This window comes from Coregonus lavaretus (genome assembly GCF_964263955.1).
Source record: "Coregonus lavaretus genome assembly, chromosome: 31".
NCBI lineage: Eukaryota > Metazoa > Chordata > Actinopteri > Salmoniformes > Salmonidae > Coregonus > Coregonus lavaretus.
Genome location: NC_140018.1, coordinates 9,660,827 through 9,674,688, shown reverse-complemented (window position 1 = coordinate 9,674,688; position 13,862 = coordinate 9,660,827). Strand labels below are relative to the sequence as shown.

Below are 13,862 nucleotides of genomic sequence, written 5' to 3'. Positions count from 1 at the left end.
GGAGTTGTACACAATATTGGCTTAGTGAAAGAGATCTCAACCTCGGGCCAGTATGCTGACTTGGCTGAGCTGCTTCATGTGATCAGCTTATCTGTCAAAGATCTCAGTGGCATTTTCTTATCTCTATCTTCTATTGGCCTAACGTGATCTGAGAGGAGGCAACTAAAGGTGCATTCATAATGACCCATGTTACTATCTAAATGACATTCACTGAGTCAATCTTGGATGAGTTTGTGTATCTGTATGTAAAAGAAGGTGGTTCTTTGGACTACGCCTGCGTGATGAGTAACCTTGCCTGAGAGATGTCTGAAGACTTGCATTAGTGCCTTGGGATTAAGCAAAGTGAGCGAACAGTCTTGTGGCACACAGACGACCCGTGTTCAAAGCCAGCCTGTTCAAGCAGCCACACAACACATGGACAGACTGTGGCCGGAATGTTGTAGAGGCCATACTATTGAGCACGGTTACATGCACACAATAATGTGATTATTGTGGATAGTCAGGTTAATATAATAGTTTGTTTAAAACGTTTACGTGCTTTGCAAGAAGAACGATTTCCCTAATAATCCTGTTTACATGGAAACATCTGAAATCTGGCTACTGATGGGACTTTTTATCAATGCAGAAAATCACTAATCAAAATAAACCTTCTACCACAGTGACCATGTTATTTTTGAGGACTATTTGATTCTGAGTTCGGATATATAAAGTGTGTATGTGAAAACTATTTATAAGATGCACACTTTCAGTTTTTCCGAACTCACTTCACTCATGGATAAGAGGGAAGCTTGCGCTACCTGGTAATGGCACATGTGCAGATCAAACACACCGCTGGAACGCTGATTAAGCTGTTTACATGTCCTAATGATGTGAAAGAATGCTCAGAAAACCAGGTGTTTTAATTGGCGTACGCTTACTTAAATTATGACCTGACGCCGATTAAGATAAGCAGAGTAAGGTGTTTACATGACTAATGCCATACTCAGCCTACTGCCATAATCAGTTTAATATCGAATTATTAGTGTGCAAGTAAACATACTCATTGACTGTCCACATGCAGACCAGACATGTAATCTTCAGAATTCAATTTTCAGTCCAATCCACAATGACCAGGTGAACTAGCGGTAATGAAAGTCTGTACATCTGCACCACAATGGCCTCTGATTAGGTCACTCTTCTCCACTGATGTGGCATCCTACCTTTGGCCATAGCAACAGGGAATGCAAGTGGAGACTTGAACATTACCACATTTTCAATAGGTTCCAAATGAACCCATCCCCATCCCCCACCCCCTAGCCCCCCTAGCCCTTTCCAAAAGTAGCGTGGTGCATAGTTAGCCAGCTTCTAACTTAGCTCCGTGAGACCTATAGAAGCCATTTTTGTTGCATAAGGGGAAAATACATGCAGGGTTTAATTATGAGCAGAGAACAAAGGAAACATTGAGGGTTTTTCTTGTTTCACAATACACTGTCGGTAATTCCTAGAATTTCATAAACTATGTATTTGTTAGAAAGCCCAGTTTCCAGGAGAAGCCCTTATACCCAAATGTGCACAGATCTTTATGGTGATTGGCATCTAGTTGGTTGTTAGAACAAATTAGCGACGGTTTAATGTATAGCCCATTCCACTGGCTGTACAGGCTTCTCTGGGGCTCGCCTCAGATGACCTCCATTCACCTATTCTGTTTGTTTATTCATCCCCCCATCCCTCTTTGTTCATATTACTGACAGTTCAGGTGAGGACAGGATAGATGCGTCTCCTGCTTTGACTTGAAGCCACATTGCTATGATTATTCTATGACTGTCCTTCAAGTTCAAAGCGTTCAGTGATGTGTGAGTTATTTGTGTGTGTGTTTGCACACGTGCATACATGCCTTTTGTGTGTGCCTGTGCATGCATGCATGTGTGTGTGTGTGTGTGCATGTGATCACGTTTGTTCAGCATGTTTGTGGGAAATAAACAAGTCGAGAACCTTGTTTTCAAAGGTTATCCCTCTCCACATCAGTTCTGGATAATGTAATTTGATTTGATTATTTTACTAAACAATAGATCTATCATCTCCCTGAAAGTTGCTAGAATGAAAGGCTGCATGATTTAAGGCATTGTGTGTGAATATTAAGCAACAGTGAGGGTGGTTGATGTTTGGCTCAGTTCCATATGTGGCCAGTAGAGGGAGGTAGTGTACCAACTGCAGCAGATTATGGCCCAGGAATCTGAGATAAACAGTAGCAATCACCATCTGAGACTGTTCTATTATAATCTAACATTAGCCGGACTAAATATCAGCCTCATCCGCTGAGCTTCTACACTCTCCTATAGTTATCAGACCAACATGTTCACCTCTGGTTCATCTTTTGCCACCTGGTTAAATGTCTTGTTGGAGTTTCACAGAGTCAAATGGCCCTTGGAAATATTTGGCTCACGTCTGATACAGGACTCATCACTCATGGGAGGGTAGTGTGAGGAGGGTGATGTTGTGTGTGTGTGTATTGTGTGTGAGAGCTCAATTGGTAGAGCACAGTGCTTGTAACGCCAGGGTAGTGGGTTCGATCCCCGGGACCACCCATACATAAAAATGTATGCACACATGACTGTAAGTCGCTTTGGATAAAAGCGTCTGCTAAATGGCATATTATTATTATAATTATTAGAGAGAGTGACGTGTGTGTGCTATGGTAAATGCACAGAGGACCAGATCAGTAAAATGTAATGGGAAGACGTCTTGTTCTGCATCAGCTCAGAAATGCCCCAGTGGAGTGATGAAGCTCAGAAATGCACTGGGGCGGCAGGTAGCCTCGAGGTTAGAGCGTTGGGCAGTAACCGAAAGGTGGCTGGTTCGAATACCGGAGCAGATAAACATAATGTCACTGTGCACTTAACCCTGGTCATGAATATAGATGGACTGGCTGCAACGTCACGAAAATGATGTGGGCTCCTGTTGTTGTGATTCTGGATGGTCAGATTGGTGACAAGAAACTGCCTTGTGGGGAATTGTTTTGCACACACTTCGTTTTTGTTGCTTAACAACCAACATGTCTATAAGCAACCCCCAAATGATGTATTATTAACTTTTGGTGTCTCCTCTTTCCACTAGATGTACCTAGAGTTCTATTCTGAAACCATAGCTGGGTTAAACTGCAGTTGAAACCTTCAGGCTACATAACCTTGTTCCAACATTGTCATAACAGGTGTCATTTACAGTTATGACAGCTGGTAACTACACATACAATTGATTCAAAAAGGACACCTACTGTTCAGCTTGCTATTATGCTGAGCAGTGTTATATTCTGCCATTGATAGAGTAAGTGAGCACATCCACTCTTCAGTGACTACATCCACCAGCCCATTTATTTGGTGCATTTCATACACATTCTGCCCATAATACATTTCCCAAAGTCAAATGTACAACTTTTAGTTTCAGAATAAATATCTCAAATAAATTACACACACACACACACACACACACACACACACACACACACACACACACACACACACACACACACACACACACACACACAGAAAATATAATGAACAGTAAAATATTCTCAGTGACCAACACCGCATTGAATGGCTTTACAATATAGAAGCAATTATATTACACTCTTTCCAGTCCCCGTAGTCATACCACTCTCTCCAGTCCCCGTAGTCATACCACCATTACTGCTCCTGCAGTCATTTTAGCCTCAATCAACAATCCTTTTTAAACTGTGTACTTTGCAGCGTATTGATAAAATGCTAAATAAACACAAATACAATTGATTCAAGTAGAGAAGTGCCTACAAAACGGACACGTAGTGTTCAGCTTGCTAGTTGCCAGCTTGCCTAAGCTTATCTTTCTCTAATTTGATGACAGACATTTACATTTATATCATTTTGCAGACACTCTTATCCAGAGCGACATACATTTTCCATTCTGGTCCCCATTGGGAATCGAACCCACAACCCTGGCATTGCAAGCGCCATGCTCTACCAACTGAGCTACAGGGGAGGAGAGGCAAGAGTTGCGAAGACCAGTAGTGGAAAAACTCCTGTCCTTCAGGGTCACAGTCAAGCTATTTGTCGTCTCTCCCTGGTACTCTCCCTGGTATTGATCATTTCTCAGTACTTATTAACCATTATAAACTGGGTGGTTTGAGCCCTGAATGCTGATTGGCTAACAGCCGTGGTATTTCAGACCGTATACCACGGGTACAAAAAACATTTATTTGAACTGCTCTAATTAAGTTCATAAGCAGTTTATAATAGCAATAAGGCACCTTGGGGGCTTGTGACATATGACCAATATACCACGGCTAAGGGCTGTGTCCAGACACTCCGTGTTGCGTCGTGCTTAAGACCAACCCTTAGCCGTGGTATATTGGCCATATACCACACCTCCTTAGGCCTTATTGCTTAAGTGTCCAACCCACCTGGCTTCCCAGGTTAAGGGGTAAGAATGAAAGTCAGTAGACAGTGAGGCCCGAGTGGTCCACCCGTTGAGTACTCAGCCCAGAAAAGCATGTGCATATCATCTAACCCAGTGGTCACCAACCTTTTCTGAGTCAAGATCACTTTCTGAGTCAAAACGCAAACCGAGATCTACCGCTCAGATCTTTTTTACATGACTGAAAAAACGTAATCCTATGCAACATTAAGCTATTAAAAACAGTACTGTAGCAATGAGGTTTGTGCAGTAGGCTATAGGCCCAATACATTATCACTGCATATTGGCTTTACTTGAATTGCCCAGCAAATGCATTTTTGTTCGGACCATTAACAAATATTTAATATTAGAATATTTGAGGTAGGCTATATGATCACACAGGTAATAGATCCGTTGTTGTATTACTTGTGAGGCACAGCTGAGTTAGAATACATTAATATAATGTGCTTTTTATTTTACTGGGCTGATGGTGCCTGCATCTGATGGTCAGTCTCAGCGGAGGGAGAGAGCAGCAGACTGAGGGTCCGCCTCTCAACGTCCCTCCGCTCTCCCTTTCCTCCACTGACACTGACCAAAAAGGGACACCATCTTCCAGCTGATGGCGAAACTCGAGTCGCACCGCGTTATTTCAGCCTCATACAGAAATTCATGTTGTTAATCCTATGACCAGAGAAAGTTAAATATTCCTTGATATTGAGAAAGACCCAAGCCGGTAACAGTAATAAAGTAAGCCTATCGATACACTTTCCTACTCATTCATTGCAGCTGCAGTGCTGGTTGTAGCACAAGTGCAAGTACAAAGAACGCACGTTTATTGCGTGTATGTGCTGTGTAAGAACTTAAACATAAACTCAGTCATAAAACAGACGCTCTTTGCTGTATTCGTTGACAGTCTCTCTCTAGTCAAGGATTTAAATGTTTTTAAATCTCACAGTAAAAACTTTGCTGTAGCTTTCTTTTATGCCTGCTACATTACTGTAGACACAGTCTTCTGACCCATCCGATTGGTCAGCGGTAGGCCTATAGTGCACTTGATTTGCTCTCTGGGCCCGCTGGGAAGGCAGAGTTTGTACCTTCAGACACATGAAATGGTTCAAAATCTGAACACTTCAGCCACCCGGCATGCAGGGCAGCTGAATCGGGTGCACCTACCGCCAACTGCACAAGAGGAATACAAAACAAAATAGGATTGCAAAGCTTTAGCGTTGGGTTTTTTACATAAATATTTGGAGATCGACTAGAGATGCTTTGGAGATCGACCAGTCGATCACGATTGACCGGTTGGTGACCACTGATCTAACCCCTCTACTGAACAGAGAGAGCGAGAGCGAGAGACACAGACAGACAGACAGACAGACAGACAGACAGACAGACACAGAGAGACAGAGACCGACACAGAGAGACAGACAGACAGAAAAACAGAGACCGACACAGACAGACAGACAGAAAAACAGAGACTGACACAGAGAGACAGACAGACAGACAAACACAGACAGACAGACAGACAGCTGTGGGGGGTTCTATAGCATCAGGCTGTGTTCTGAGGAAGCAGTGTGGGGGGTTCTATAGCGTCAGGCTGTGTTCTGAGGAAGCCGACCAGGAGTTCGAAGGTAGCAAACACCACCATGTTGACAGGGAAGGCACGTAGACAGTTGATCCCCAAGCTCCTGAAGAACACCCCTGACCCCTCCACCCTGACTGTCTCTGTGATGCAGTGGACAAAGCCCTTGTATCTCTTGATATCCCTGGCTCCGTCCATCTGGAGGCGGGCCTTAATCACATCCATGGGCGTACCCACTGTCCAGCCGGTTATACCAGCCAACCCGCCGGCCAGCATCACCCCTGTCCACTCTGAGAATCGCAAGAGATAGAGATTAGGGTTAAATGCTCTATTTATAAACTACAACAATAATTACTTTAACCATTTGTAGACTAGAACACATTCATAGGGCGGCAACGTTTTTTTTTTTACGTAACGTTGCATCCTGTTGAGTACTGAAGCCCACGCTTTGGACCAATAGAATCTCACCCACCTGGTCCCTTCTTTCCAGTCGGGGTGAACCACTCACAGAGTGTGCTGTAAGTCAGGAAGTAAGTGGCGTAGGACGGTCCGTCTCTCAGCATGAGAGGCAGAGCTCCCCTGTAGAGCCCCAGCGCCCCCTCCTCTCTGACGATGGTCAGGAGACAGTGGACGGGGCCGCGGTACTTGGGTTTGGGCAAGTTCGCCCCTTTTCTGGCTCGCATGGACTCTGTCTGACACTGCAGCCTGACTTTCACTATGTCGCCTGGTGACATCACTGTCACCTGAGAGACCAGAATAAGGAAACGGGACAGTCAGTGAATTCACATACAGGTTGGCAGTTACTCACTAATTACACTGTAACAGGACTACCATATTTTAAAGCCAAATAATGTCAATAAATCCAATAAAATGTTATTGGTTGCGTACACATACTTTGCAGATGTTATCGCAGGTTTCTAGCTCCAACAGTGCAGTAATACCTAACAGTACAAAACATTACACACAGTTCCTCAATAAATTAAGAAAGAAATTAAGAAATATCAGAACGAGCAATGTCAGAGTCCGGAATATAAATATATATGTATATGATGGTGTGTATAAACAGTATGGACAGTATATGAATAGAAAAGGTGTGTACAGCAGTAGTTATATAGGATGAGCCTTGACTAGAATACAGTATATACATATGAAGTGGGTAGAACAGTATGTAAACATTATTAAAGTGACCAGTGTTCAATGACTATGTACATAGGGCAGCAGTCTCTAAGGTGCAGGGTAGAGTACCGGGTGGTAGCCGGTTAGTAAAAGTAACTAAGTTCAAGGCAGGGTAATGGGCGGAGGCCGGCTAGTGGTGACAATTGAACAGTCTGTTGGCCTAGAGATAGAAGCTGTTTTTCAGTCTCTCGGTCCCAGCTTTGATGCACCTGTACTGTCTCCGCCCTCTAGATGGTAGCAGGGTGAACAATAAGGTCCAAGTGTGGATAATATGACATTGTCCTCCCTTAGAACGTAAATACAATGGCCATACAATCACAATGAGTGCATCCTGTGAAGGTTCATTCTGTAAAACAACAACAAAATAATAACTATCCTCAGAAATAGAACTCCTCACCGTAGCCACACCCCCGGCCAGGCCAGAGAGGAAGATTTCTAGTTTGGTGTTTGGGGTTCCTGGTCCTCCCCTCAGCTGACTGAGACACTGACGGCAGTTCCTGTACGTCCCAAACACCACAGAGGAAGTCATGGAAACCGTGGTAACAGGCAGGGACATCCCCTTGAAGAAGCCATGGACCTGAAGGTACAGGAGAGAGAGGAGGGTGGGTCAGCGTGCTTCTCAGTTTAGACAATAAGATAAGGTGACTGATGAACCAACTGATTAGGACAGCTTTATGACAGAAAAGATTGACACTCACCCCTTCTTTAGATAATGTTGTTATGAAGCACTGCCATATCCCAGTGAACTGCTTCTGAGTTTGTATCCTGACCTGTCAACGTCAGGAAGAGTTCCGCCTATCAAGAGCTGTGTCTTCACCAGAATAAGGCTCATGGCAGCATCTTTAGGTATGTACTTTATGTCTCCGCTTCAATAAAACACATTATCAAAACGCTTACCTTTACTGTATCAAGAGGATATCCCACAGCAACACCACATGCCCCTGTGTTTAGACAGAGAAATGGAAATCATAAAGACCACACACACAGCAGCTGTTAGACCATAAGCCTACGTGACATTGTTATTACAATGTTATTATAGCTAGCGTGATTGGTGAATGACGACATCTGTGTTAGCTAACTATCTTAATTAAGCAAACTCCAGGTGTTACTGTGGTAACATGACCACATTTCTATGACCAAATGTAAATGAAGGAGCTGCTAAGACGACTAGATACATGTTTTAGAGCACATATCAGTCTGCCTGCTGGTCCTTGCTTACAACATCATAACATTGTGATGGCATAACAATTTTGACTGCCACGCAACATTAAGTTGATACTCTGTAATACTGTAAAAAACGTATTTGACAAAAAGTAACATAGGTGCATGACATGGCCTTGTTGATCAAGGAGGATAGACTGCCAAATATGTTACAATGTTTAGAAAATGATTTGGGTTTTGAGGCCTTCTGGACAGTCCTGATAATTGTATTGAATTCAATGTCGGGCAAAAATTAGGGTTTGAATCAGGAAAGTTTCCTCTCACGACCTCTACACGCCAGAATGTTGGATACAATTATATTTTAACGCACTTTACTTTATTTTAACCACTTTACTGGTTGTCCATGCAGTTCCTTCTTTTGGCGGTAGGAATGTAAGACAATATATGCACAGGAAAGTATAATTACATCAACTTTTCAAAGCACTGGTAGTCTGTTCAGATTTCTATCACCTGAAGCCTACACAGAACCATGTAAACACGTGCACGAGCCTGGCAAGTATGCATGCATCTCAATGTACATGTACAGTTGAAGTCGGAAGTTTACATACACTTAGGTTGGAGTCATTAAAATTTGTTTTTCAACCACTCCACAAATTTCTTGTTAACAAACTATAGTTTTGGCAAGTCGGTTAGGACATCTACTTTGTGCATGATACAAGCAATTTTTCCAACAATTGTTTACAGACAGATTATTACACTTATAATTCACTGTATCACAATTCCAGTGGGTCAAAAATGTACATACACTATGTTGACTGTGCCTTTAAACAGCTTGGAAAATTCCAGAAAATGATGTTGTGGCTTTAGAAGCTTCTGATAGGCTAATTGACATCATTTGAGTCAATTGGAGGTGTACCTGTGGATGTATTTCAAGGCCTACCTTCAAACTCAGTGCCTCTTTGCTTGACATCATCGGAAAATCAAAATAAATCAGCCAAGACCTCCGAAAAAAATTTGTAGACCTCCACAAGTCTGGTTCATCCTTGGGAGCAATTTCCAAACACCTGAAGGTACCACTTTCATCTGTACAAACAATAGTAAGCAAATGTAAACACCATGGGACCACGCAGCCGTCATACTGCTCAGGAAGGAGACGTGTTCTGTCTCCTAGAGATGAACGTACTTTGGTGTGAAAAGTGTAAATCAATCCCAGAACAACAGCAAAGGACCTTGTGAAGATGCTGGAAACAGGTACAAAAGTATCTATATCCACAGTAAAACAAGTCCTATATCGACATAACCTGAAAGGCAGCTCAGCAAGGAAGAAGCCACTGCTCCAAAACTGCCATAAAAAAAGACAGACTATGGTTTGCAACTGCACATGGGGACAAAGATCGTACTTTTTGGAGAAATGTCCTTTGGTCTGATGAAACAAAAATGGAACTGTTTGGCCATAATTACAATCGTTATGTTTAGAGGGGATGGCTTGCAAGCCGAAGAACACCATCCCAACCGTGAAGCACGGGGGTGGTAGCATCATGCTGTGGGGGTGCTTTGCTGCAGGAGGGACTGGTGCACTTCACAAAATAGATGGCATCATGAGGAAGGAAAATTATGTGGATATATTGAAGCAACATCTCAAGACATTAGTCAGGAAGTTAAAGCTTGGTCGCAAATGGGTCTTCCAAATGGACAATGACCCCAAGCATACTTCCGAAGTTCTGGCAAAATGGCTTAAGGACAACAAAGTCACGGTATTGGAGTGGCCATCACAAAGCCCTGACCTCAATCCTATAGAACATTTGTGGGCAGAACTGAAAAAGCATGTGCGAGCAAGGAGGCCTACAAACCTGACTCAGTTACACCAGCTCTGTCAGGAGGAATGGGCCAAAATTCACCCAACTTATTGTGGGAAGCTTGTGGAAGAAACGTTTGACCCAAGTTAAACAATTTAAAGGCAATGCTACCAAATACTAATTTAGTGTATGTAAACTTCTGACACTCTGGGAATGTGATGAAAGAAATAAAAGCTAAAATAAATAATTCTCAAATGAGAAATAAGTGCACTCAGGCTATCCGGAAAGGCCAAAGTTAGTTACTTTAAGGAGCAGTTCTCTCTCTGTGGGTCTAACCCCAAGAAGTTCTGGAAAACGGTTAAAGACCTGGAGAATAAACCCTCCTCCTCCTCACAGCTGCCCATGTCCCTTAATGTTGATGATGTGGTTGTTACTGACAAGGAGCACATGGCTGAGCTTTTTAATCACCACTTCATTAAGTCAGGATTCCTATTTAACTCAGCCATGCCTCCTTGCCCGTCCAAAATGTCCTCATCTCCCACCCCTTCTAATGCGACTAGCCCCGAGGCTCCTCCCTCTTTCCCTCCTGCCCCGCTACAAAGTTTCTCCCTACAGGCAGTCACTGAGTCCGAGGTGCTAAAAGAGCTCCTTAGACTTGACCCCAAAAAAACATCTGGGTTGCTGCCCCTATTATCGCCAAGCCTATCTCTGACATTTTAACCTGTCTCTCCTCTCTGGGGAGGTTCCCATTGCTTGGAAGGCAGCCCCGGTGCATCCTTTATTTAAAGGGTGAGATCAAGCTGATCCTAACTGTTATAGGCCAATTTCTATTTTGCCCTGTTTATCAAAAGTGTTGGAAAAACTTGTAAATAATCAACTGACTGGCTTTCTTGATGTCTATAGTATTCTCTGTGGTATGCAATCTGTTTTCCGCTCAGTTTATGGATGTGTCACTGTAACCTTAAAGGTCCTAAACGATGTCACCATTGCCCTTGATTCTAAGCAATGTTGTGCTGCTATTTTTATTGACTTGGCCAAAGCTTTTGATACGGTAGACCACTCCATTGTTGTGGGCCGGCTAAGGAGTATTGGTGTCTCTGAGCGGTCTTTGGCCTGGTTTGCTAACTACCTCTGTCAAAGAGTGCAGTGTATAAAGTCAGAACATCTGCGGTCTCAGCCACTGCCTGTCACCAAGGGAGTACGCCAAGGCTCGATCCCAGGCCACACGCTCTTCTCAATTTACATCAACAACATAGCTCAGGCAGTAGGAAGCTCTCTCATCCATTTATATGCAGATGATACTGTCTTATAATCAGCTGGCCCCTCCCCGGATTTTGTGTGAAACGCTCTACAACAAAGCTTTCTTAGTGTCCAACAAGCTTTCTCTGCCCTTAACCTTGTTCTGAACACCTCCAAAACAAAGGTCATGTGGTTTGGCAAGAAGAATGCCCCTTTCCCCATCGGTGTGATTACTACCTCTGAGGGTTTAGAGCTTGAGGAAGTCACCTTATACAAGTACTTGGGAGTATGGCTAGACGGTACACTGTCCTTCTCTCAGCTCATATCAAAGCTGCAGGCTAAGTTTCAATCTAGACTTCGTTTCCTCTATCATAATCGCTCCTCTTTCACCCCAGCTGCCAAACTAACCCTGATTCAGATGACCATCCTACCCATGCTAGATTACGGAGACATAATTTATAGATCGGCAGGTAAGGGTGCTCTCGAGTGGCTAGATGTTCTTTACCATTCGGCCATCAGATTTGCCACCAATGCTCCTTATAGGACACATCACTGCACTCTATACTCCTCTGTAAACTGGTCATCTCTGTATACCCGTCGCGAGACCCACTGGTTGAAGCTTATTTATAAAACCCTCTTAGGCCTCACTCCCCCCTATCTGAGATACCTACCTCAGCACTCATCCTCCACATACAACACTAGTTCTGCCAGACACATTAAAGGTCCCCAAAGCACACACATCCATGGGTCGCTCCTCTTTGGATTGTAACGCTTGTAACGCCAAGGTAGTGGGTTCGATCCCCGGGACCACCCATAGACAAAAAATGTATGCACGCATGACTGTAAGTCGCTTTGGATAAAAGCGTCTGCTAAATGTTATATTATTATTATTATTATTATTATTATTATTTTCAGTTCGCGGCAGCTAGCGACTGGAACGAGCTGCAAAAACACTCAAACTGGACAGTTTTATCTCCATCTCTTCATTCAAAGACTCAATCATGGACACTCTTACTGACAGTTGTGGCTGCTTCGCATGATGTATTGTTGTCTCTACTTTCTTGCCCTTTGTGCTGTTGTCTGTGCCCAATAATGTTTGTACCATGTTTTGTGCCGCTACCATGTTGTGCTGCTGCCATGTTGTGTTGCTGCCATGTTGTTGTCATGTTGTGTTGCTGCCATGCTATGTGGTTGTCTTAGGTCTCTCTTTATGTAGTGTTGTGGTGTCTCTCTTGTCATGATGTGTGTTTTGTCCTATATTTTATTTATTTATTTATTTTTAATCCCAGCCCCGTCCCCCACAGGAGGCCTTTTGCCTTTTGGTAGGCCTTCATTGTAAATAAGAATTTGTTCTTAACTGACTTGCCTAGTTAAATAATGGTTAAATAAAAATAAAAATATGTATCTAAATCTGAAGGCACTACCAGTGCTTTGAAAAGTTTATGTAATTAAACTGTTCTGTGTACATATTGTCTCACATTCCTACTGCCAAAAGAACCAACAGCATGAACATGGACAACAGGTAAAGTACCTTAAAGTATAATTGTATTCAACATTCTGGCTTGTAGAGGTCGTGAAAGGAAACTTTCCTGATTAAAATGCTAATTTCTGCCGAACATAGAATTCAATCCATTCAACGTCGGGTTTCCAGGCAACATTCTCCTGTACAATTATATAGAATATCTATATATGCAGAGGCTGCTACCCTATAACCTCAAAAGCCCCCAAAAGAAGTGGGGTCACACACTTCTATAACGAATGAACCTTCAAATATTATTGATGACGCACACAACATTTCTATGAATGATCTTTTCCATGAGCTTGTTATTCAGGGTTTGGACACCCAATATTCATATTAGGCTACGTTGTTTTTAAATAACGCTACACAGCCTCCCGATTGCAATAGGTTACGTACCTCCTATGGATCCTGCAACGAAATCGGCGATATGCATTCTTCAACAATACAATAACTTGCGTGAAAACGATATTAATGCATTTTTCTGATGCTTCCGCTGATATTGTGTCGTTGTATAAAATGTTGTCCCTGTTATAGAAGGACTATTCTAGCCACTTATGTGACGTTCTGCGTCCTTCATACCAAAATACCACGTGTATGCTCGGTTGAGCGTTACGAAACAGAGAAGCCGAGTGCAGCCGAATAATGCCGAAGTTTCTATTGATAGGTTCCTGCGCTTCAAAACAGTCATCGTGTCTAAGCAATGACGGTATATGAAGTGTCAAAGACACACTGAAACAGACACTGAATGGCTTTGTCAAAGCTTTTGAAAAAATAATTCCAAATGTAATAGGACTATAACAACATATGCAACATAAAAAACGAACTATCCTTACAAATGCACTCTAGGCTAATGTTATTCTAGCACAAAGCCAGTAATTGTTTAAGGCTAAATATCTAAAGATATTCAGTGAAGTAATGCCACGTTGAGAAACAATTCAGCTTTCTATCTTAGAAAGAGGCATAAAAGGCGGGCTACCAGTCAATA

The 13,862-nt window shown here is 42.8% G+C and overlaps 1 protein-coding gene across 1 annotated transcript; it reads right to left on the bottom strand.

Moving 5' to 3' along the window:
- Positions 1-3,351: 3,351 nt before the first annotated feature.
- Positions 3,352-13,419, bottom strand: slc25a47a (solute carrier family 25 member 47a). The gene is made up of 6 exons (XM_084148737.1): positions 13,274-13,419; positions 8,060-8,103; positions 7,861-7,932; positions 7,560-7,739; positions 6,459-6,729; positions 3,352-6,276 (listed from the first exon to the last, which is right to left on the bottom strand). Exons 1-6 carry the CDS (start codon positions 13,308-13,310, stop codon positions 5,954-5,956), a joined length of 927 nt encoding a protein of 308 aa, XP_084004863.1. The 5' UTR covers positions 13,311-13,419; the 3' UTR covers positions 3,352-5,953.
- Between the last annotated feature and the right edge of the window lie 443 nt (positions 13,420-13,862).